General features: G+C 41.0%; 1 protein-coding gene across 1 annotated transcript in view; it reads right to left on the bottom strand.

Annotated features, from left to right (window-relative positions):
* BCAM (basal cell adhesion molecule (Lutheran blood group)) overlaps window positions 1-23801 on the bottom strand; it is a 46304-nt gene extending 22503 nt beyond the window's left edge. Inside the window, exons 1-6 of the mRNA XM_075280271.1 lie at window positions 23553-23801; window positions 5635-5759; window positions 3694-3910; window positions 1118-1188; window positions 731-824; window positions 17-199 (exon numbers count right to left, since the gene is read on the bottom strand). Of these exons, the coding sequence (XP_075136372.1) occupies window positions 17-199; window positions 731-824; window positions 1118-1188; window positions 3694-3910; window positions 5635-5759; window positions 23553-23586 (724 nt within the window). The 5' untranslated portion in view covers window positions 23587-23801. The remainder of the gene's footprint in view (window positions 1-16; window positions 200-730; window positions 825-1117; window positions 1189-3693; window positions 3911-5634; window positions 5760-23552) is intronic.
* Window positions 23802-25077: the final 1276 nt, after the last annotated feature.

Genomic DNA, 25077 nt, shown 5'->3' with positions numbered 1-25077 from the left:
CATAAAAGTTACTTACAGTGGAGAAGCAGTTTGAATTCCTTTGACTCCATGTGACTTGTAGAACCCCCTGGTAGTGGGAACACAACCTTACATGAAAAGACGGCATCCCCATCTGCTTTACTGGGCTTCAGGTACAGTGTACTGGAGACTGTGTACAAACCAGATGCCTCTGTGGTGGTGCGAGATGACGCACGTAAATCTGTAAGGGGAAGGAAGGCTTATATTAGATGTCTACTCCAAATTCTTTTCTCAAAGGGAAACCTGGATAACAGTCAAGTAGGTTATCTATGGAGTTGTCTTTAAACTTGAAAATCAAGCATAGGCCACAGTGTGCTAGATACAGTTGTTGAACCACAACCCCCAGAATGTCCTGATGCTCATACGCCAAAAGTGATAGTTGCAGAACATCTCGAGAGCTATTATTTGTACAGTGCTTATGAACAAACAAATGTGACAATCACCAAAGGGAGCTAGAGTTTTTTAGGGGGTGCTGAGTAAAGTAACTACTGAGGCATCCCTTCCCCAACATGTCTAGATTTCCACCCTGCACAACACACTGTCTAAGAAGCTGCAAGCAGGGCAAAGGAACTGTACTGGCCGCTTTCTAGATGCAGCTCAGATTGCAAATTAAGGCTACTTTGTGTACCCGCTCTCTGCTGTGAATAATATGTATTGAAAATTTGATTTTCCACCATAAACATTCCCTTTTTGTTAAATGTCTCCACTTTACCTGCTTTTCCAGCTTCAGTATTCAGAAGAACCTGATTTCTGTACCATTCAATAGTTGGTGCTGGGTATGAATTTCTACTGGTGCAAGTTCCAACCTTAGGTATAAAAGAGAGAAAATAACGTTTTTGATGTATCCTGTGAGCCCAGCATCCCAGTAGAACACTGGTGAAGATTTATCAAACCCTGTATACCTTCTTTCAAGCATCAAAAAGTCATAAAACAGAGTATTTCAAAAAAAATTTGTAATAAATTCAGAGCATCTTACTCTAGCTGATCACTAAAGTAGCCCCAGTATCAACAAAGTACTGACTAGATCCATGCTATAGGGAAACAGCTTTCAGTGTAATAAGAGACAGAGGAGCGGCAGAATTACAATGCACTATATTACCTCAGATGCTTTAGTTTCTGTGATGGATAATACTTGTGTGTTCACAGATAGTTCTGGGGATGAAGGTGATACTGAAAGGCGGAAAGACAGAAAATCACTAAAATAAACATACTCTAGTCTATGGAATTGTAATATATAATAATAAACTATATGTTATGTCCCATTATATTTTACATTATACTACATTATATTACAGTATGTTATATATTATAAAATATTACGTTGTATTGCATTACACTTTATTATATTATACTATAATATAAAGTATCATCTTATATTGTATTACATTTACTATATACAAAAATGGGCTACAAATGCACAAATATTATTACATAGTAGTGTGCTAGGAGCATATGTCAAACACAAAAACATAGCACACAAAATAGTATTCAATAAAAGTTAAGAACTCTATTAATACATAGAAATTTAAAATTCCATAGAAAAGTTGAGTGACGCCATATAAAATACAAACAACTCACCAGGGGGATCTAGGAACCTGGGGGCACATCATCTCCTCTCCAGGGCCCATTATTGGGATATTGTTTGCTATGTAAATTGAAGTATTATGTCAATCAATGAGGAACTTGAATTCCTCTTTAAAATGAGGTTCAGCAGCAGCTGGTGTCCATTACTGTACAAATGAAACCAAAACTGCAGCAGAACTCTTTTCCAGGGCTCTCCCCATAATTATTGGCAGCACTTTTGGACCCAATCGTGAATTATATGGCTTTGATTTATGGTTGTACCATCTATAATGATTGTTATTTGCGTATATTGGTTAATTGCCTCATTTCTATCCTCAGGTTTCAATCTAAAAAGTTTCTAACTAAAAGAATGAAACAAAAAATGTAATGTCTAGGGTCATCTGCAGTATATAAGTTATAATGACTAGAGATGAGCGAACACTAAAATGTTCGAGGTTCGAAATTCGATTCGAACAGCCGCTCACTGTTCGAGTGTTCGAATGGGTTTCGAACCCCATTATAGTCTATGGGGAACATAAACTCGTTAAGGGGGAAACCCAAATTCGTGTCTGGAGGGTCACCAAGTCCACTATGACACCACAGGAAATGATACCAACACCCTGGAATGACACTGGGACAGCAGGGGAAGCATGTCTGGGGGCATAAAAGTCACTTTATTTCATGGAAATCCCTGTCAGTTTGCGATTTTCGCAAGCTAACTTTTCCCCATAGAAATGCATTGGCCAGTGCTGATTGGCCAGAGTACGGAACTCGACCAATCAGCGCTGGCTCTGCTTGAGGAGGCGGAGTCTAAGATCGCTCCACACCAGTCTCCATTCAGGTCCGACCTTAGACTCCGCCTCCTCCGGCAGAGCCAGCGCTGATTGGCCGAAGGCTGGCCAATGCATTCCTATGCGAATGCAGAGACTTAGCAGTGCTGAGTCAGTTTTGCTCAACTACACATCTGATGCACACTCGGCACTGCTACATCAGATGTAGCAATCTGATGTAGCAGAGCCGAGGGTGCACTAGAACCCCTGTGCAAACTCAGTTCACGCTAATAGAATGCATTGGCCAGCGCTGATTGGCCAATGCATTCTATTAGCCCGATGAAGTAGAGCTGAATGTGTGTGCTAAGCACACACATTCAGCACTGCTTCATCACGCCAATACAATGCATTAGCCAGTGCTGATTGGCCAGAGTACGGAATTCGGCCAATCAGCGCTGGCTCTGCTGGAGGAGGCGGAGTCTAAGGTCGGACCTGAATGGAGACTGGTGTGGAGCGATCTTAGACTCCGCCTCCTCCAGCAGAGCCAGCGCTGATTGGCCGAATTCCGTACTCTGGCCAATCAGCGCTGGCCAATGCATTCTATTAGCTTGATGAAGCAGAGTGTGCACAAGGGTTCAAGCGCACCCTCGGCTCTGATGTAGCAGAGCCGAGGGTGCACAAGGGTTCAAGTGCACCCTCGGCTCTCCTACATCAGAGCCGAGGGTGCGCTTGAACCCTTGTGCACACTCTGCTTCATCAAGCTAATAGAATGCATTGGCCAGCACTGATTGGCCAGAGTACGGAATTCGGCCAATCAGCGCTGGCCAATGCATCCCTATGGGAAAAAGTTTATCTCACAAAAATCACAATTACACACCCGATAGAGCCCCAAAAAGTTATTTTTAATAACATTCCCCCCTAAATAAAGGTTATCCCTAGCTATCCCTGCCTGTACAGCTATCCCTGTCTCATAGTCACAAAGTTCACATTCTCATATGACCCGGATTTGAAATCCACTATTCGTCTAAAATGGAGGTCACCTGATTTCGGCAGCCAATGACTTTCCAATTTTTTTCAATGCCCCCAGTGTCGTAGTTCCTGTCCCACCTCCCCTGCGCTGTTATTGGTGCAAAAAAGGCGCCAGGGAAGGTGGGAGGGGAATCGAATTTTGGCGCACTTTACCACGCAGTGTTCGATTCGATTCGAACATGGCGAACACCCTGATATCCGATCGAACATGTGTTCGATAGAACACTGTTCGCTCATCTCTAATAATGACAGCTAGTGCCAACCAGCTAGAATATGAATGAATTATTTACGAGTGCCAGATGCTTGGACTCACCATAAACCTTCAGATGAGTACTGCCCATGCTTATCCCTTCACTCCCAGCATTCACTGTGCAAGTAAATTCATTTTCATCCTTTACACGGATGTCAGATATGACCAGACTGTTGTCGCTCCTGATCACTGCTCTGGTGCTGAACTCTGTGCCAAGTTCTATGGATGCCTTTCCATCACTGAAGGTCGCAATCCGAGTCTTTTGTCCCTCTTGGTTAGTCTGTGGGTGAAAGGTGTGGATAAAGGCTCACTGAGACAATACTGTCAACATAAGATTTTTAGGCTGAGATCACAAGTTGCGGAAATTATTTAAAAATTTTTTTTAGCTAAAGTCAATAATGGTTGCAAAAGGAATGGTAAACATATAGGAAGCTCTTATACTTCTACTTTCTGTTCAATATAATCCTGCCTTTGGCTCAAAACCCCCCCAACAAAATCTGCAACTTAAAAAGCTGCATTTCCACTATGTGGGGCATCAGCCTAAGGCTGGAGTTCCACGTAGTGAATCCCATGTCCACTTTGTGGTAAAAACAGTGCTGCGGACACACAGCGATTATCAACACCAGCACTGTTTTGGAAATCGCAGCATGTCAATTATACTTACAGAAACGCCGGCGGTTTACCCACAAGTATAATTAAAACAAAAAGTCCACAGGAAACTCTGCAAACTTTCCGTCTGAAGCGCTGCAAGAAGAAACAAAATACATTGCAGCAAATAAGTGTTGCGGGATGCCACGTGGCACCTTAGCCTTGAAGAGGAAATCCTGTCACAGATACATGTTAGGAAACTATATTGGTGGCGTCTGTGGAGAGCCTGGTATTCAGAATGAAGGGGCTCCACCGAGAGCGTTGAATTCAATTCTGGTGCAAGGAACCTCCCGTGAGGTACCAAAACTATGAACAAGATGGATCCTCTTAATAATAATGCAGTTTTTTGTTCTTTGTTAGCAACCTTTTAATGATAGTCCAAACATTATGGGGCACATTAAGACTGGCATTTTATACCCGGTCTTAATCTGTGGTCCTTGGAATCAGATGTTAGTTGGCCACAGATATATAAAGAGACTTAGGACTTTTAATAACCGTGGCATGTCAGGAGGTTTGTGTGCTATTTGCTGGATAGGACTCAAGAATTACTTATGTTGTACCATGTCCACGGGTGTGAGAGATGTCAAGTGACATGCAAGATTGAAAAAGAATAAAAAGACACAATTATTGGCATAAATCTGGTATGCACCAAAAATTCTGTCTGTTTCATAAACTGTGACTCAAAGAACTAACCAGATGAAAACATGCAAATCTAAAATGTAATTTTAGCTCCCAATTGTCAGCTGGACCATCCATTATAATAGACACTTCCCTTTTACAGTGTGCCAGAACAATGGTATGCTGACAGTAGTAACCCCAGGATAATACAATATTCAACATACAAAATTTAGAACTTTCTAAACAATCCTTTTCTTATCACAATGGACTCTTAGTTCTCATAATAAGTAACACCCAAAGCTCACACAATGCTACTGAAGAACTTTGTAATTGTGAATTTCAGATTGGCTACTATATTACTTGAACAGGTAATCCCTTTCCACATAGCAGATTCCGTGGTAAGGAGCAGATAGTGGGGGTCCATGAGTGCAGCGCCCCCTAACCTTCCCTACCTCTCTCTACCTCTCAGAGCAATGATTGATGGATGGCTACTGTATATATCCTATATATCCTATATACTACTCGCCTTGTGAACACACAGTCCTCATAAACTGTGTTAACTTAATTTCTTTAATTGCTTCTATAAGCCAAATGGCACAATAATTTTTTTGTGTTGTTTTTGCTGCCTATCCCCATACTGGCAATCTGATAGCAGGTAAAGGAATATTGTCTTTGCAGATGAACACATCCCACTGTATTACACAATTGACATGCAATATTCATTATCCCTCTACTTACATAGGACCACTCTACGTTGTACTTCGGAGATCCGGTGAACTTTGGCGTACACATGAAGATGGCGTCATGGCCAAATTGAGCCTCAACCTTTGGTGGGACAGTAACAGTCACTGCACAGAGACAACCTGTGAGACAGAAGAAAGAAGGTTGTAAAACTTGATTCAGATTTACTATAAGAAACATCATCCGTAATAAGGTGCTCATGTTATGAGAATGCCCTCCAACCTTTGATGCTGCAGCATTGAATGACTCTTGGGGCATCTTGTTATGTAGAGAAATTATTGGATTACTGGATCCAGAGTTCAAAATGAATGACTGGCACTGTGTTCAGGATTATAAGAGGTACTTTGCACCATCTTTGCCAATGTACAATTGGCTTTGCATCAGTATATTACCACTGTCACTTGGTATCAGTATCTACAATCATAGCCTCAAACCAGCATTCGATAGTATGGAGATTATGTAGTCCAGCACTTGTTTTTGGCCCAAACCATGAAGATGTGAATGATAAAACTTATATGATTAAAAACACACTATTCTATTCTGAAATGGCATATCTTGTCAATTTAAAAAATATTTTTTTTTGCCTGGACAACCCCTTTACGTTCAGTATATTTTATTAGCAAGTTATATAAGGGCTCGTTCACATCTGCGCCCGGTCTCCATTCATACAGGTTTCCGTTTCCTGCACAAAACAGAGCAGGAGACGGAAAGCTGCAGGACTCTTTCAAACCCATTCATTTGAATGGGTTTGAAAGATGTCCGGCCGTGAGCGCCGGTGATCGTTTTATGCGCTCCACCGCGAAACCGTTTTTTTTTAAACCGGACACAGAGTCAGTTTCGTGGCGGAGAGCATAAAACGCTCACCAGCGCTCACAGCCGGACCCGCATGCAGAAGACGGAAACCTGAAAACAGAGTCCGGGCGCTAGTGTGAACCCAGCGTCAGGCTGTGGCCCAGGATGTTTAGACATTTTTCCAATAGTATCATGTATAGTAGTATAGTTTCCAATAGTCATCTAGTGGTAAAGTTATAATTTATGACAGATTAAATTAAATAAATGTTAAACATGCATGGGAAACTGTATTTGCTGACAATGCAATATGTATTTGGACCTGCAGATTGGGAGAAATATGGATTCAACAAATTTGCTGAAACTTTAGTCCGTGGCCTCAAAGTTAAGTCAGCCTACTTAGCATCCCGATCAACTGATGACAACCCCAGGGACAAATATAAGTCTTCAAAAGTCTCAAGATGCGATTAAAGTGACAAGTTTTCTTGATCACTGCAGTTCTCTATATCAGATGACAATAAGCAAACAAGCTTGCCTCATAATTCCAACCTCCAAATGTTATGGAGTTGTTTTGAGTCCCATCCATTGTACAACTCAATATAATGGCATGGAATATGGCACACACTGTGTTTTGTCTAATCTCACCATCCTTTATCTTTAAATACTGGCATGCATGGGATAGTCATTTCCTGTCCTCACTTTCTCAATTCTCTCGCCTTAATTTCTCAATTTTATGCCCTTTATGTCATTTCTTAATATACTTATTTATGCATTTCCGCCTTAAAAGGGATTTCCTATTACACTGACTCCATATGACCTATTAATGTATATGGACATCCCAAGGATCCAACCTCTCCTTTAAGCTAGAGTAAAAAGCAGCTAACAAACATTGGCTCCTGGGAATTCACACAATGATGTACTACATGGTCTTCCATTTTATGAGCATTATGTAATACCATATTCTTACTAAAGTGGTCACTGCGTGAGAGAAACGTGAGACTGCGAGCAGAGTCCTCATTTAGAGAAAGGAAAGAAGAACATTTCCAGGCCTCATAACTTCATAGCAGACCCTCTAAACTTGAGAATGAAGTCCATATGGTCACGATGGACACTTCCTCACCCAGAAGCTCCTGTTACCACCTCCCTGTAGTTATGGAATGATGACTATTAACACTTTAAAGGTCATGTTGTCCAACTGTAACCTGCTGCTGAACTAAGCAAGGTGAACACTCGTAAGAAGGAAACATATCACATACACCAAGTACTTATCATGTAAGAGACGGAAATATTTCCTACATAGTTATACAGGACACAAGGTCAGTGGGGTTCAAAAATGCAAGTAGGTCCAGTCAATGACAATAAAAGCTGATATCTTAAAAAATTAGCTACATTTTTTCTTATGCAATGAATATGTTTTTTCATAAAAGCCATGGTGTCGATAAGTGTAGTTAGCTTGTAGAGTTGTAGAGTTTTTTAGTGGTACAACAGATAAGAAATTCCAGATACATTTCTACCCCGTTTGTTTCGTGTAGTGTGTTATTGGTTACTGACCGAAGGATCTGTTTGGTTTGATATATGTGGAGTCAAGAGTGAAGACCTCACATTTGGGGCCCACAAATTCTTAAAGGAGTTGTTCAGTATTAGTAATAAGGCTCTAACACAGGGAACACTAATAGTAGCACTATTACTGATAAAAAGCATGCCCCTTTCCTATTCTTGTTCAACCACTATATGTATAGCATATTATTAGGCTCTGTCATTACTGTTTGACTGGTAGGAGTCTAATGATATGTAGACTAGGACATTGTGACCAGAGGATACAGAAATCCCGGGTACCCCTGTGTTTTCCATACACTTTGCCAGAGACTGATGAATTACAATTGTCTCCCCTTCTGCAGGATGGAAATATACTGCAGACGTAGTCCCTGAATGACAGGACACATCACACAAATACAGTCTCACGGTCGGCTATTTCTAACTCTAAATATTTGACTATTTCTGGTTCTGTGGGAAATGGAATAATTATCCACATCCAGGGCCTTTCCTATGCAAGTATACACACTTTCTGCTCCATTATTTTTATCCACTCTTTATCCAGGGAAAAATAAAAAACTGATTTATTGAAGGGGAATATGCAATAAGATCTTTTCCTTTTAAGTACATTACTGAAATGTACATAGTAAAAGGATAAAAATATGGCCCCTTTGAGGAGCTGCTTGATACCATCAGATTCCTAACTGCCAATTACAAGATTTTTAGGTACCTCTATGAGGACAAGACCACCTTGAAGTGGGCCACCTCTTTCCTCTAGGATACTTATGCCTATGACATACAGTATAATACACATATAGAAGGTTGTATGGTTGAGACCCCCTCTTTAAAATGCTTGGCACAGGATATGTGAATTGGCTGCTAATACTGTCTACAAAGTACTACAAAGTGCATGTCTGACACATCTGTACATTACATGGACGACAGCCTATCTCGATGCCTCTACCAAGTATATCAATTAAATAGAGAAAGAATGTCCAATACTTTGTGACCAGTTTACCACTGGTGTGCCCCTAAAGATGGGGGTCCAATTGTACAGATGCCTTTAAGAAGTGCAATTGCTACCAAAGTGGCAATCGGAGTATGGAAAATTGTGTAAAAAGTTGATAGATAGAAGGCACAGTTGCAACCAATAGCTCAGTCAGCTCTGGATCTCCATAAGTAACTATTAAAATACAATCCCAGCATCACCACCAGATAATATTCGTTTACTCAACCATGTACTATTAGTACAAATGTTATCTGCTGTCCCTGCCAACAGTTAATTAATTAGAAGCCAAATAATTCCTGGGCTAACAAAAGATGTTCCTTTACACAACGTGTTTTCTGATAAATTAGTGAAAGACAGGGGTAGGAGAATAGTGATCACAGAGTATAAAATAGCGTGATGACAGAATGACCTGGGCTAATAGCTTAAATAGGTATAGGAAGCCACTACATGGTGTTATACCATACTCCTCTGCATGAACCATTGGGAGCATCCTATGGTGAATATGTACACAAATCTCTATCTCTACCACCAAGCAAAATGTACTGTAGTTTCCTAGGGCCTGGACGGTTTCCTTGCTGTTGTCAATGCTTTGTTACATATAACATGACGACTCAGGCTGTAAGTCACTGTTTTGACTGATCAATGTCTGTTACTGTTCTTTATTGATCACAGTGTAGCACACACAGCTATTTATAGCTACATTATATCAGATACACAACTAAAGCTTGACCATTGATCACCAGGTGACTGTTTGCAGAACCCTTTGGACATTAAAGTGTCTCACCTCTTCCAATGGCAATGAATAGAAACACAAAGGAGCTTTTTGGGGGGACAATAGAAACGCCATCAATCAGTGACTCACTTTTCTTGTGCTGTTTTTTGATATTTCTAGTTTATTCACCACATTAGTGGCAGTCTATGCCAGTGTCATGTACGATTTGTTAATACAAGTCAATAGTAAAGATGTTAGAAGGGGTCCCCGAGATGGAAAAATCCACATGATGGCATTTGCAAAGCACTGTCATATATATTGCATATTCTGGCAGGCTATATTATGAAGAATTTAAGAAACAATATGTCGTCCATTCTAGTCTGTGTATGCTCCTAATACATTACACAATACAACGTAGCAGTATCCCTGTAACACATTTGATTTCTGAGTATCCACATAGTTTGGTCTCAACACAACAAGGGCTTTAGCTACTTGATAAAGAGGGAATTTTTGGATTACGTCTAAGTACTGGCATGTGAAATGCGTTGCAGGTCTGCAGGGTTTATCCCTCTCTCTGGGGTTTTGGTTTTAAAGAAAAAGGCGAGGTCTACTGCAGGTGGTTGCACCCTGCTGCTGTTAGAATGCCAGAGCTGTGACTAAAGGCATAACGATATGTTAGTCGCTTTTAGAATTAGGGATTCCACTGATGGAATCCATATTTAAAGGGAATCCAGCATTTCAACCCATCTCCACAGATTTAGGTTCACCAGAATCAAACTGTGTTTTGCTATTGTGAAACCAATGCATCAGTTGCTAAGATAAACTGGTTTTTCCAATATACAAATGTGCAAATGTGATCTTTCGAGTAACAAGGGTGCTGTGGTTGCTCCAAAGACTTCAACTGCATATTAACACAAATGGCAATATCTCAGCAATGGTGGCATTGATTCACAAGAGGATATGTTGGGTTCTGGCGACAGACTCTATTTAACTGTCCAGCCAAAACACTTAGACATCATCATTAGAGGGTCTGAATTACCCCATGGACATACAGTATATTATTTACATGAATCCAAAGCCATCAGAATATGCAGTATAGTATACACTGAATGTTATTTTTTTTTATGCCTATAATAGAGCAAGAGGATTCATAACTCCACATTGGGCTACCTGAGGTAAGAAAATCACTTTATCTGGCAGCGGCAACACCCTATTCCTAATTCAAAGACCCTACAGTTAATACCTGCTTAGGGTCCCATCTGATCAGCCTGAGGCATCATCTAATTTACTATAAGAGGCTTCGTCTTACAGGCATAGACTACAAATGCCCGCAGAAAAGATAAATGTCTCATACACCTGGATAAACCGAGCAGCTGTGTCCACATTAGATAGAGTGTAATGAGAAGATATTATTATTACAGTCATTAATCTCTACTGTTTTCTTCATACTATGCTTGGTGTGCTTATCCAGTGTATATGCCATCTATGCAACATATTGCCAGGACAAGCGTAACTGTATGGTATATATCTACATATATCTCCCACTGAAACATATAATACACATTCCAAACATATAACCTATGCTCTAGTGTACAAACTGATAGGCCCCTTTACAAGGCACTATGGGGCCAATTATCGAATCCAAGCGCTCTTATCTGGTGGATCACCAGGCAATCGAGCAAAGACGTGATCGTCAGGTGATCGGATCTTTTATGCAACATAAGGGATGTATTATGTGGGGCACATTACCCTTATGGTATGTTCACACGGAGGAAAAGGTGGCAGAAACCTTTTCCGCCTTGTGAACATTCCATGCGGCTAGCCGTGGCGAGATTCCGATGCAGTATTGGCATTCCGTCGCTGCATTCTGCTCCTGATTAGGTCCGAATGAATGGCCCTAAACAGGAGTGTGTCTCAAGCTACGGAATCCGCGGCAAGATAGGTCATGTCGTTTCTTTTTTTTCGCTACTAGCTAGCGGAAAATAAAAGCAAGCGGCTCCTATTCAAGTCAATGGGAGCCGTTTTTGCAGGTGTATTTTGAGGTAGAAATCTACGTCAGTCCCTGGTGCATGAGACCTACCAAAGAGTACCAGAAATACTAAGAGGATAATAAGGATTAAGACTGGTATAGAATACGCAAGTCTTAATAAATTCCTCTCAAAGTGTATAAAGTCTGTTTTCAACTTTATTACTCTCATAAACATATTTTATAAAGTCCTTTTATAGAGCATTTTTTAAGATAGCCATCAGAACATGTTGGCCAGACACAGCCACCTATATAAAGGGTATAGTCATAAAATATGTTGGGAGGGGGGTAGATTTTAACATGACTAATCCTTTTGTTCTCATGGGAAACTAGAAGTGTCTGGAGGTAACTTACTCCCTTTCCCCATCCAGAACTCATGAACGCTCTCTATATAAAATGTATGGCAGGCTTTACTTTCAAGAGGTGTGTTGAGGTGTCTACACTAGTGGTGACTAAACTGTGGTTCTCTGGTTGTAGTTTCTCACAGTGCCCTATATGCTCCTCACTTTTAATAAACATAGATGATATGTTGGAGGTACACTGGGTATGGCTTGGAAATACCCCTGGAAATGACTAGGAATTATACAGTATACCTAAAACATTGGCGAGGTCAAATTGTTTTGTGCTTGTGCCAAGCACACAAGTCCAACGCAAGAAAAAAAAAAAAAAAAATCACCAATTACTATTGTTACGCTACTAGTACTAAAATGAGTGGCCAAAGGATTCGAAGGCAAATCTATCTTACCAGTGGTCAACTTAAGGAAACGTACTGCCTTGTCTTAACTTATACAAGAGTTAAAGAAAAAATTCAAAACTGCCACATCTGCACATATATTAATAAGTATGTTAGAATGATAGTAAGCAGAGCACATTGTCAGCACAAGAAGGTGTGAAGGGTCTATCTATGAATAATCTGCTGTCTGCCCACCAGCAGTCAAGGGTCTTTGTTATGTTGTGGGAATCTCTGCAACCTGGGGGAGGGGAACGTACAGAGATTCCATCAAAAAAACAAAATATTGGGATCAACTGCGCTGAAAAAAAGAAGTATCTTAACTCTGCCTTGGGGTGACCGGAATTCTTGTTAGTTGGATTCACACAAGTTTTGTAGACCTCTAGAATGGAGGAAGGGACGAGAAATGAGGAGGATTAAAGATTAACAGGTGCAGAGAGATCAGGCTGCAAAAACCAACAGAGAGGGGTAGAGCAGGAAGGAGGGACTGGTAATGGGGGGGGGGCACAGTCAGATAGAGAAAATTGACAGGGAAGTGCACTGGAGCAGAGGGAGTGAAGATAATGAGGCTGGTGCTAGAGGGGGCACCTAAGAGAGTACTGGGCAATGAGATGGAAGGGGGAGGGCAGCACAGGCATCTCAGTATGTGGCCGGAGCAATTTGCAAACTAGAAGTTATGCAGAAAACAATGCTCAGGCAGAAATGTCAGATTCATAATGTGAGAAGAGAGGATACAATAGTATCAGTCTACTGTTACATGGAGAAAGAAAGGTTCTCTAGATGTAGTAGTGCAAAGTAGCAGAGGCAAATGTGCCATGTTTCACAATTCATGGTGCTGTCTTAGTGCAGGTACGCTTTCTCAGAGAGTGACTGCAACACACAATTCAGCTCTGCTACATCTACACAAGTGTGAATGAAATAAGGAGGGGCGCCAATGTATAAAGACAACAGGACTGGAGGAGGGCATAAAAGAAGAGGGCACACAGAGGGTTACACAGGGAGGGCACGGAATTGGAAAGAAAAAGCGCAGGGAAGAAGGGTGGGGGGAGCAGGATCCTCGGAGTCACTACACAATAAGAGTGTCTCATAGGCAGTCACATGGGCTATTGTTGAATTCTAAACACTTCACCAAAGCCTGAGAGAGGGGGGTGAGGGGAAATGAGAAAGAAAGAGAAGATAGATTGCTTGTTAAAGTGGCGAGAGGGGAAGGAGAAAAGAAGGCGACCACATTCGGAAAATTAGAAAATAATGACATATAATAAAATTTGTACAAATAATAAATGTCAGAATTATTTCTCTGGAAAATTCATAGAAGAATTCACAAATTAAAGTCATAAATAGCTGTTGTAGTCATAGAATTAAACATATTTTTTATGAGAATGCGATTTGAAAACCTAGGCTCAATCTCCATATACACATAAGGGCTCATGGGCATGGTGGAACTGCATATATATGTTATACACACCCGTAATATGGCACTTGTGTACATATGGGTTCATCACAACCAGCACTGGATTTTACACCTCTATAGGATCCTTCTTCAGTTACATGGGGTAATCCTCAATCTTTCTAGAAACCACTGTTACATACGGTAATCTCAATTATTTCTTATACCACAGACACATAGGGTAACAATCCCAAATCATATTCCTACCATTGTTACAAAGGGTAATCCCAACTCAATGTATATCATTGTGGCATAGAGTAATCCCAAAAAATCATCTGCAAACCATAGTTACATAAAGTAATCTCAAATTATTCTTATACCATAGTTATATGGGGTTATCTAAACTCATCTTCATGCCATAGTTACATGAAGTTATCCCGAATCACTCTCACACCATAGTTACATGGGGTAAAGCCAATTTATCATATATGCTGTCATACGTGCATGACCATCTAAAACCATTTGCACACAGTTTTTTGTTTTTTTTGAGAAACTGGTACAAAGGAAAAATGGACCCTTGCCCAGAGAATTTAACTCAACAACCAATGTGCCTTTTCAGTAGAATTCTGTCAAAGTGCATCTTAGTTGTTTTGTACATCTTAGTAGGAACCTTAGAAAAATTGTACAAACCCATATAGAATTGTATAACCCCATATAGCGGCAGTATAAAAATAATCTATAATCCGAGTCTAATGTAAGACTCCTTCATGTATCCCCTTACCCCCAAAGTGCTGGACAAAAGCTTTCTCAACAAATGATAAGCCACACATTATACAGCGGCACAAGGAGGTGTACTAATAATCATCACACTTTTAAGGAATGGTGAAAGGTCTTTTCCACACAAAAACTTTCCTTTTATTTATCTCGAAATATATTAAAAATGTTACATAATTTTGTTTTTAAAAAATCAAATAAACAGATGAAGATCCTGTTGTAGATATGTCCCATCTATAACAGAGGCCACAATGCAGTGCTTATAATAGGATCTGTCAGGTTCCTTTGGGGTGTCCCTTGTTTTTTTGTAAAGGACTGCGCTGCATGACTTGCCAAGAACTATGACAGAATTTGTGCAAATGTGAACAAAGCCTAAACAGATCAATTAGCATCCGTTTTGCCAGACACTGCGTTTTAAACATGTTTATTACACGAATACAAAAGACTACCTTTATACATTTAGAAACTAATCTTTACATTTCTTCTATTCCATTCTATTTAACCCATTTTCTTTTTTATATGCGGTTTGTAAGCAATTTTCAAAAAATAAGTAAAGCAAATCTGAAAATTCACGAAAAATTGGGTCGTTTATAGAAAATAGGGCAGACAGAGTTGCTTTTCAATCAGCCGCCATTTTTCACTGGGGAAATTAAAGTAGCGGTAAGTATGAGTGATACATGCTCTGCTGGATTACCAGTGGCGGGGGCTGGGTGTACAGGAATATTTTCGAAAATTACTGTAAAGGAAAAATCAACGTGAGCGGCTTCCACGATGAGGGCTGTCATTTAATTGGTTGCTATGACAACGTCTGTGTTCCTCTCCATCTACAATCATTTTCAAAAATACCCCCTCATGCGCACAAGCCGCTGAGTACTTATGTCTTCAATTCGTGACACTTTGGTCTGAAGTCCCCCGCCTCTGCAGTCAATTATTACCAGTCCAATGCCATAAGGCGTAATAACTACACAGTCTAATTGCTGCCTCATAGGCTCATTGTAATTGGTAAAAGGAAAGAATCTGAAAAACTCATAATAGTCATGTACAGGGAAAAACGTGAAAAAAATACAGATAATACTTCCAGTTTTTCTTGGAGCACCTGCTAACATCTATACGCTGCAATGGATTTTAATATAAATCGTACCACACAGTTACATCCAGTACAGCACAGCTTTAGACATTCCCCTGCTAGGCAGAAGCTAGAACATTAGCGGGTGAATAAAATGCTAGGTCTGCAGTAAAGACTGCATCTTACCCAAGCAGATTACAGACGATTCAGAGTTAGCTTGGCCTACTCACTGGGACACATTTATTAAGCATGGGCAGTGTAAAAGATCCTGTTAAGTCAGAAAGCATTAACAAGGGGCACATGGCTTCTAAAGTCGCATCTAAATTATGGTAGCTAACACATGCACAACATTTAAAGAGGACCTTTCATGTCCTCAGGCACATGCGGTTTCATATACCGCTAGAAAGCTGGCTTTCATGTTATGTGCCCGGGTGGAAGAACATTTGGTGCCGTTACCGATAGCTCTTTACTGTCAGGAGGGCAGTCTAGCTGGGAACACCCCTCCTGACAGTACTGTGTGTAGTGCTATACTGTTCCTTACCGCCCAGCGATGACAAATTTTCAACATTTGGTCCCATTTTTTGGAAGTCAGAAACCACATTCTAAGCAGATAGAGGGTAGGTACAACTACAGCAGATCTGTTGTCCAGGAATCTTTGACAGCAGTGTGCCACACCAGTTGTCACTCAGTTTCTCAGGAAGGTTGACTTCAGGAAAATGCACTTTAATATAGTAAACAAGAATACTATATAAAATATTAAGAATAAAGACCTCACAACTCTATTTTACTGTGTTCTATTGATGTTCAGTACAATGTACCTTGCACTCAGCCTCCACCCCCATAGATCTGTCAGGGGGTCACCATTCATTCCAGGCTATACTATAGGTTTAAGGCACAAACAATCACTGATTCATTGAGAGGCAAATACAATGCTATAATGTCCACAATGCCACTAAGCCCTGGCTAAACAGACCCTAAACGGACCACTCCTCTCAGAGCATAGGTCAATATGAAACACAGAGACAGCCACAGGGATGGGAGAGGAAGGAATCAGAGGTGCTTGACCGCTGGGGGGATGGAGAGGAGATAAAACGAGATGATAATAAGGTGAATATTGAGGAGGGGTCTGAGAAGGAGGCCAAGGAGTGATTTGTAGAAGACCTTTTGAAAAATAACTATTTGAGTCACCCTCTTCAAAGATTTCATTTGCTCCTGAGTCATCCTTCACGAAGGTTGTATGCACATCTGCCTCCCTCTCCCCAATTTTTTGCTAAAATACCCTAAAATGACAAGGGACAGGGAGGGTGGTCTGGTATGCCTAACTTCGTCCCAAAGAGACCAGCACTAATGGCTCAGTTGATGTCAATGAGATCTCTCCATTGAGAGCAGGAATTTCAATCCCATTCATTTTAAGCTTTTTTTTTTTTTTTTTTGTTTATGTTTATGCCCTCTAGCTCCTTGAACCAATAAAGAGTTAAAGTGAAGCTCCATTCTTCGGAGCTATTTCCAAAGTCACGGCCTATGAGAAGTGACCGCCCATACCTGTTCTCATCAGACAGTGCCAGCGCCTTTCTGCCTGCCCCAGATCATAAAGATTCAAAGCAAGTGGTTAGCCTAAATTCCCTGTGACACATTCTGGTAGTACAGACTTGTAGAGGTCATGTGAACTACAAGTCTCATCATGCTCTATGCTGCCTAGTACTATGACCATGGGCAACATTTGCTAATCTTATACCTCTTTCAGGCACCTCTGCCAAATAGCTTGTGTCTAAGGCCAACCTTTCCATTACTATAATGGCAGCCTGCATTCTGCCTATGGAGTAGATACAGGATGTCCTAAAAAAGGGTCAATTTATACAAGGTAATTTGTTATAGGACCTTTTGTGACTAAAACTCTGAATATGGTTGTTTCTGCAGTAAGCACATGGATCCCTCGCAGACAATGTACTGTATGTGACTACACAGCTCTGTTATCAGAATGGTATTAAGTTCAACAATATACGCATATTATGGAATTGTTATACATGCAACTGTCTAACATACAACCAAGGGTTTAAATGTGAATTACCAACGGCAAATCAATACTTTAAAGGAAGGGGGGAATATACCCATATGCTGACTGCCAGGATAGTGTTGTGGCACTAATATGCCACTATGTCTTGTACAGTATATTCAGATACAGGGCGAGGCCATAGACTGAATATTTCAATGTTTGTCTCAGGCAGAAAAAAAGTCTAGTAGCTGCATCTGGAAAACCCCTTTAAGATAATGGGGGCAGGAGGTTGGTAGAATGATGGGAAGTGCTGGTGCCATGCTGCTCTCTATGAATCACCAAAGATTCCAAACCCAGCCAGAAAGCGGTTCACACCTGTCTGTGTGTGTGCCTGTAGGCGGGGGCCATGAGCATCCCTTTGTTGTTGGAGGGGGCTCTGTGTGCTTTTGCGGTGGGGAAGGGTGATGTTTTGCCATGTCTGGAATGTGGGAATTTGCTGTGAAATAGCAGAGTACACAAATCCTGTCCCAACCTGTTCCCTAAGCGCCCACCAGGTTGTAATAGTCTGCAACAACCTGGGCTTTGTAATACATATACTCAGTAAAATACATCACAGGTATTGTTCATCTACAATAACAATTGTATAAACCACAAAGATTCAGCACCCCAAAACAGAAGAACAATGGCATACAGGTAGAGCAAGTGGTGGGGAAGTTAGTTGCCAACTGGTGAATGCTATGTTATGCATTTGGTGCCAGGTTTTTATATTGTTATAGTTGGAGTGCATATCCAACCTGTTTATGCTTTTCTTATTTTTTTGCTCCATTTTTGCTTCCCTCCTATATGACCCAATTCCTAGATACCACTGTGATGTCTCTGAATGGATATAGTTCAGCCTAATAATTTTAATGATTATAGCGCCATTAGTACCTTTAACTACATATGTAGGCCAGGATTAAATATTCCGCCTTAAAGGGGCACTCCACATAAAATCACTCTTGTTCCCTGTTGGCAGCCAATTCAGGCAGATAACAGATGTTGACTATAGTACTATTCAAAGGCATTAGTAAGAGGAAATCTCTACTTTATCTTAATAATCTCCCATGATGAGAACATAGTTGCTAAGGATATTAGCAGTTGGTCTTATAGTACTACTATACTGTATAAGGTGCCAATTTTATGTTATGCCAGGAGTACTACACTTGAGGTTCCTTAACTACAGCTGCCAAGACTGTTGGCACCACCATCGTAGGCAGCATTCTGTCTAAAAAGACCTTCCCAAAGGTGAAAATGCACCATATAAACTTCACCAGTACTGTTCTTAAGTCTCTAAAAGTTGTATCTATTGCTTGAAAGACACGGTGACTGATATGCCCAATTACTGTGAAAGAAATCCATTAATTCAACCATCTTGATCTATATTATTTTGATACTTCAAGAAATGTAAGAACTATATTTACTTTTCTATTCAAACGTTTGTAAAACAACCAATGTGAACTCTGCAGTAACACTATAAAGTTCTGCTCCAAGAACGTAAACAACATCTGTCCACGTGACCTTGTCCTGCACTGATGGCTTTAAAAGGAGTCGATCACCTCCCCCCCAGCATATTCAACTGCCACCACCATGTTACAGAGCACATTACAGTGATAAACAACACTTTTGTTACATATGTCACTTTTGTAACTCTGGATTGAAACAATTTTGACGTCTTATGCAAATGAAGCAGTCGGTGCATTGAGGAAGGGCCTTCAGCTTTGGGAGCACTGTTCTTCCCACTCAGACCCCAACCACTTCCTGTCTGTACCACTCCGTGCAGTAAGAGTTGATCCTTCCTTATGATATCATCCACCCAACTTGTGCAGCAAAAGCATTGCTCCAGTTATGCCACTGCATATTCGACAGACTTTAGGTATTATGGGCGAAAAGTATTATAGAAAGCCACCTAGATTTCCAAAGCACATATATACATAAGTGAGTTTAATAACAGCTTCATAGAAGAGGACCCCTCAAGGTATTATCATAAGTTAAAACTTTTAGTGTCCCTTTTATGTCACATATATAGGACTGAAAATCCTTGAAGAATACTCAATGAGGGTGGTGTTGGAAATTTAGTCTCAGGTTAGACGGCCAACATCCAAATCTGTTGGGAAAAAGGATGAAATTGTCTGTTTTCACAGCGGATAGGACATGTCCACTTACACAGTCCATCAAAAAATGGACACAAGAATAACCAGATAGAATGACATTGCTTAGAAAACGCCATGTGAGTTTGTTCAAAAAACGGCCATCGTATGGTCACGTGAATACAGACTTACAAATTCTCTATTCTACAGAAGAAAACAATGCAGTAACATTATGTAAATGATAAGCCACAATTCACAGAGGTTGGAGAAGTTTTCAGTTTAAGCCTGTGATGAAGCAGCAAACATATAGCTAGAAGTGTTCAATATATGGAAACCTATCAAATTACAAAGTAAGGGTGCATGCACACTACGTAACGCCGGGCGTGTATGAGAGCCGTACACGCCGGCATTACGGCAGACTGCCGAACACTTCCCATTCACTTCAATGGGAGCGCTCGTAACAGCGGCGTTTACGAGCGCTCCCATTGAAGTGAATGGGAAGTGTTCGGCAGCCCTGCTGTAACGCCGGCGTGTACGGCTCTCATACACGCCCGGCGTTACGTAGTGTGCATGCACCCTAAGGGAGCCTTCACACGGAGTTTCTCGGCAAGAATTTTGTCGCTGAATCCGTGTCAGAATCCACGTGGAAAAAACGCCTCCCCATAGAGTTCTATGGGTTCCACTAGCTTTTTTTTCTGCTAGCGGAAAAAAAGCTTCCTTCAGGCGGATTCCGCCTGCAAAAACCAACGCAGTCAATGAGAGGCGGAAAATCCACGTGGAACTGGCAAAAAACGCGTGGAAAAACCACTAGAGTTTTTTTCAAGGTCCATACACTGTGCTGGAGGAAAAAACCATTTCCTAATTCCTGAAGAAGATTTTTTCCTCGCCAAAAAACTTTGTTAATAGACCCTTATACAAATGCAGCAGAGTTAAGTTTATCAGCTGTAATACAGAAACGTTTGTCAACTGTAGGAGCATTGAATTTCTCAGGTATAGCAGAGCTATGTTTGTTATGTATAATGGACGTAGCAGATGTTGAGGGCTGAGATTCTTAGATGCTGGAAGTCTAACATTCTCAAATATAGCATAGCTGGCTAAGGTCAGGAGCCCACGTAGTATAAACCACACTGTATTACGGTACCTGCAAAGTGGATGGGATTCTGGCTAACTCCATCCACACATTGCAGATAAATATCCGCAGCGGAAATGCTGCGCTTTCCTAAACCATCACGATTTTGCAAATCACAGCATGTCAATTATATCTACGAAAGATACAGATAAAATGCATATTAGCATGTACGACTTAGCTTCCACTTTTTGAGTGAGACTAAGTCTCGCGAGCCACAGCCAGAAAACGCTGTGGAAAAGACTGCAGTGGAAGCACATGGACTTTCTGCCAGAGGATCCCACAGAGGGCAAGTGTGAACCTAGGCGAAGTTTTTCAAAAATGCAGGCGTTTTACACAGTGTTTTTTTTTCCATGATGTGTGAATGAGATTCAATGAAACACATTCACTTAAAATGCTATTTATTTATTTTTTAACCTGAGTTTACACAATAGCCAAAAATGCTGCCTTTCTGCAACGTGTGGCCTCAGTCTAATAGAGGTGAGGTGCTCCGCTGTAACATAGTTAAAGGTGTATTCCTATCCTAACCAGAGATATCTGATATGATAATACAGTATGCTGCTATAAGGCCGACTGAGAGCCAGGCAGGTGTTACGGAAACAGCGTAGAACAACTGCGCTCAGAAATTTCTGAAACTTATTACCACCTCAGGGGGCCAGAGACTCAGACATTCTCACTTCAGGCTGAGATGAGAATACCCCTTTAAGTTCAGGTGTAGTATCTGCGTTATGTAGCAGGCTACATTTTATCAGATGTAGGACCACAGTCAAACACTCAAAATACATTGGTATTAATCGGAGAGTATTACAATAATACATTTTGTCTCAACATTGGTCTAATGACTCAAACTAGCAGTATCACTGGTATCATTATAGACCCATGGTCTGAGGACCTGATCTGCAGCTGTAATATGGTCCATATAGTAAGTACATACCATGGCTGCATATGACTGTGTAAATGTACTACAGTTGAGTTTTCCAGGTACAGTATAAGGATTCTTAACCTGCCTTCACACAACTGAGTCCGTGTTTTGTCTGGATTTACGGACCTAAACAGTATTCCAGGAGAGGGGGCTCGATGTAGATGGGGTTAGATGTGAATGCGGGGCTAGATGTAGCATAGCTGAGTCTCCATAGTATAGCATACCTGAAATTCTTAAAGGGAGTCTGTCACCAAGTACAAAATGGTGAATGACACATCACTTGATTCCTGCCATGCCCTTGATCAATTTGGATTTTGTTTTTTATCCTTTATTTTGTCTGAGAAAAGCAAAAGAAAACAGCCCATTTGGTCAATAGAGCTAATTTACATACAACTTTCAGGGCCATATTTTTTGAACAGGTGGACCAAATGAAAAACCCAATTATTCAGGGGCACAGTGAGAATGATGTACGGCATTCAGCATTTTGTACACTAGCAGAGCTGAGGTTCTCAGGTATAACTAAAGATATCTACGTGGAAAACTCTGTAAAAAATTTTAACAAATAAAAAAGCTGCATGCTACACAATATTGTTGGTAAAATACTAGACTCCCTGATGGAAACCCAATGAACCCCACTATAGTTAGAAACATGAACATATTCAAGACAAGTTTGACAGGTGGAGTTTCCATGAGTTTCACAGATTATCACCTAACAAGCTTCATGGCGATAGCCTGATGTGTTGCCATCTGTAATTTTGCTTCGAACAGTAGTTATAATAATGAACAATAGTAATGAGAATATCAGTTCTGCTACATCACATCCCAATGCCTTGGCTTCCTGGGGATGGTATAATACACAGAGGTGTTGGATTATTAAACCACTACCCGGCAGAACTGGTAAATGCTAATGTGCTAGAAGAAGCCTGAAGATAATCAATAATGGATGGAAGAAGTATGTGCTATAAGAAAACAGAGTCTCCAGGGCCTGGCAAGACACAGCTCAACATACAGATATGTATCACCACTGGCCATGACGGTGCAATATACTGGAGCGGTGTGTGCCAATCCGATAACAGCAGACATAACCACCCAACAACAATGCCAAGCATTACCAGATGTAAATATATTCATACCCCACCCTATATGAAAACCTAAAGGACACATATAATGTAAGATATCTATCTATGTATACATATATGGCACTCTGGTATAAACCATGTATAGCAGATCTGCATAAAAGAAAAAAGAAATAGAGGTGATAGATATGAAATAGACAGATAGGACATACAGAGCGATGATATAGATAAAATAGATAAATAGAATTGAGATTGATACATAAAAAGATAGGCAGATATGATAGGAAGATATTACAAGTATGAGATTTATTGGATAGAGAGATCATAGATATGAAATAAGGTAAATAGGTATGAACTAGGTAGGCAGCTATAGGTTATACATAGATGACAGATATGATAAAGAGTAATATATATATATATATATATATATATATATTTAGATAAATAAATATAAAATAGATATGGAATTGAACGATATAGGTGTGAGACAGACAGATGATGTGGATGACTGATACATATGACATATGATTATATAGGAGATGGTAATGAAGTGGAGATATAGACGGATATTCGGGATGATATATACTGTCCCCGGTACTCGGGCAGGTAAGTTCCTAGGCACGGTGTGGTACTAGCAGTCTCTCACCTGGCAGCAGGGCTAGGAGCAGCAGCACATCCATGAGGGTCCCGTATACAACACACGACTATGATGGGCGCTGTGGGGGGAGCTGTGGGGTGTCCTGCCCGGGGGATAAGTCTGGAGCTCAGTAGCAGCAGCAGCAGCAGCAGGTGTCCGTCCCGGGTGTTGTCCCGGCCGTGTCTCCAGCCCCCTGTCCTGGCTGTCTCTGGTGCAGGGAGGTCTCTGTATAGCTGCACCGGCCCCTGGGAGAGTATAAAAGGGACAGAAGCAGAGACGCCTCTTTCAGGAGCAGAGACACCTCCTCAAGTACGAGAGACCTCCCTGCTGTATAATAATCAGTGCCAGATTATAATGAGACCGCTCCCCCCAGGACGGAGCCCTCCCACACCCCTCATATATAATGTAATAGAGGGGGGTGACAGCCCTCAGTAATGCTACTAGCTTGTGTTATATTCTGATATAGCTCCTATTATGTTTGGTTATATTATCAGGCTGCATAGAGCAGAATAATAGAAAATTGGAGCATTGGGACCATATTTAACATGAGGCTCCTGTCACTGCTGTCACTGCAGACTTCCCTCTAGTGTCACTCCTCTGCTGGTCCTCTCTTCCATCAGACTTCATGGACATGGCTGTGTGCAGTGTAAATGGAATGGATGGCACATGGATTGGTATCCGTGTGTTGTCCGTATTTTTCACTGACCCATACACTTTTGAATAGACAGAGCCTCAAAAATGGACAGATGAGGTCCTGACTCCTGCTCCATATTTACAAGCTCTTTTCTATAGCTCAGACAGACATTTGTACCGTGTCTGGGCTGAACGGAAACCCAGGAGCAGGTGTGACCCTAGTGTAAGGCTAAAGTCACATCTGCGCTCGGGCACCGTTCAGGGATTTCTTCCCCCATCTCGCTTGAAACATGCGGAAAGAGAAAAGTCCTCAAAGCAGGACTGTACTCTCCACATTTTTCACATGGGAAACCTGATGGACCCCATTATAGTGTATGGAGTTCACGGGTAACTGCTTTTTAAGCAGATTAGATATTCAGTTTTTCAGGTTCCTAAGCGGACCCGAGGAATGGAAATCCCAACGCAGCTGTGAACTGATGGGATTCTAGTGAATCCCATCCACACATTGCAGAAAAATACCCACAGCAGAAATACTGCAATTTTCTAAAACTTTTGCATTTATGGAAATCACAGCATGTCAATTATATCTATAGGAATGCTGGTGATTTCAGTATAGGCGTAATAGATGCAGTAAGTCCTCAGAGGAAAACTGTGATGCTGCTATGTGGAGCCACGTTGCAGAAACACAGCTTTTTTTGTTGCAGATTTTGCTGCGATTTTTAGAGCCAAAGCCAAGAATGGCTACAAAAGGAATGGGAAATACATAGGAAGTTCTTACACTTCTACCTTATGCTCAATCCAGTCCTGGCATTGGCTCCAAAAACCGCAGCAAAATCTGCAACAAAAAAAGCTGCGTTTCCGCAATGTGGGGCGTTAGCCTTAAAGCAGCTTTCCAGCCCCA

Source organism: Leptodactylus fuscus, chromosome 6, assembly GCF_031893055.1.
Source record: "Leptodactylus fuscus isolate aLepFus1 chromosome 6, aLepFus1.hap2, whole genome shotgun sequence".
Classification (NCBI taxonomy): Eukaryota; Metazoa; Chordata; class Amphibia; order Anura; family Leptodactylidae; genus Leptodactylus; species Leptodactylus fuscus.
This window is presented reverse-complemented; position numbering and strand designations above follow the sequence as displayed.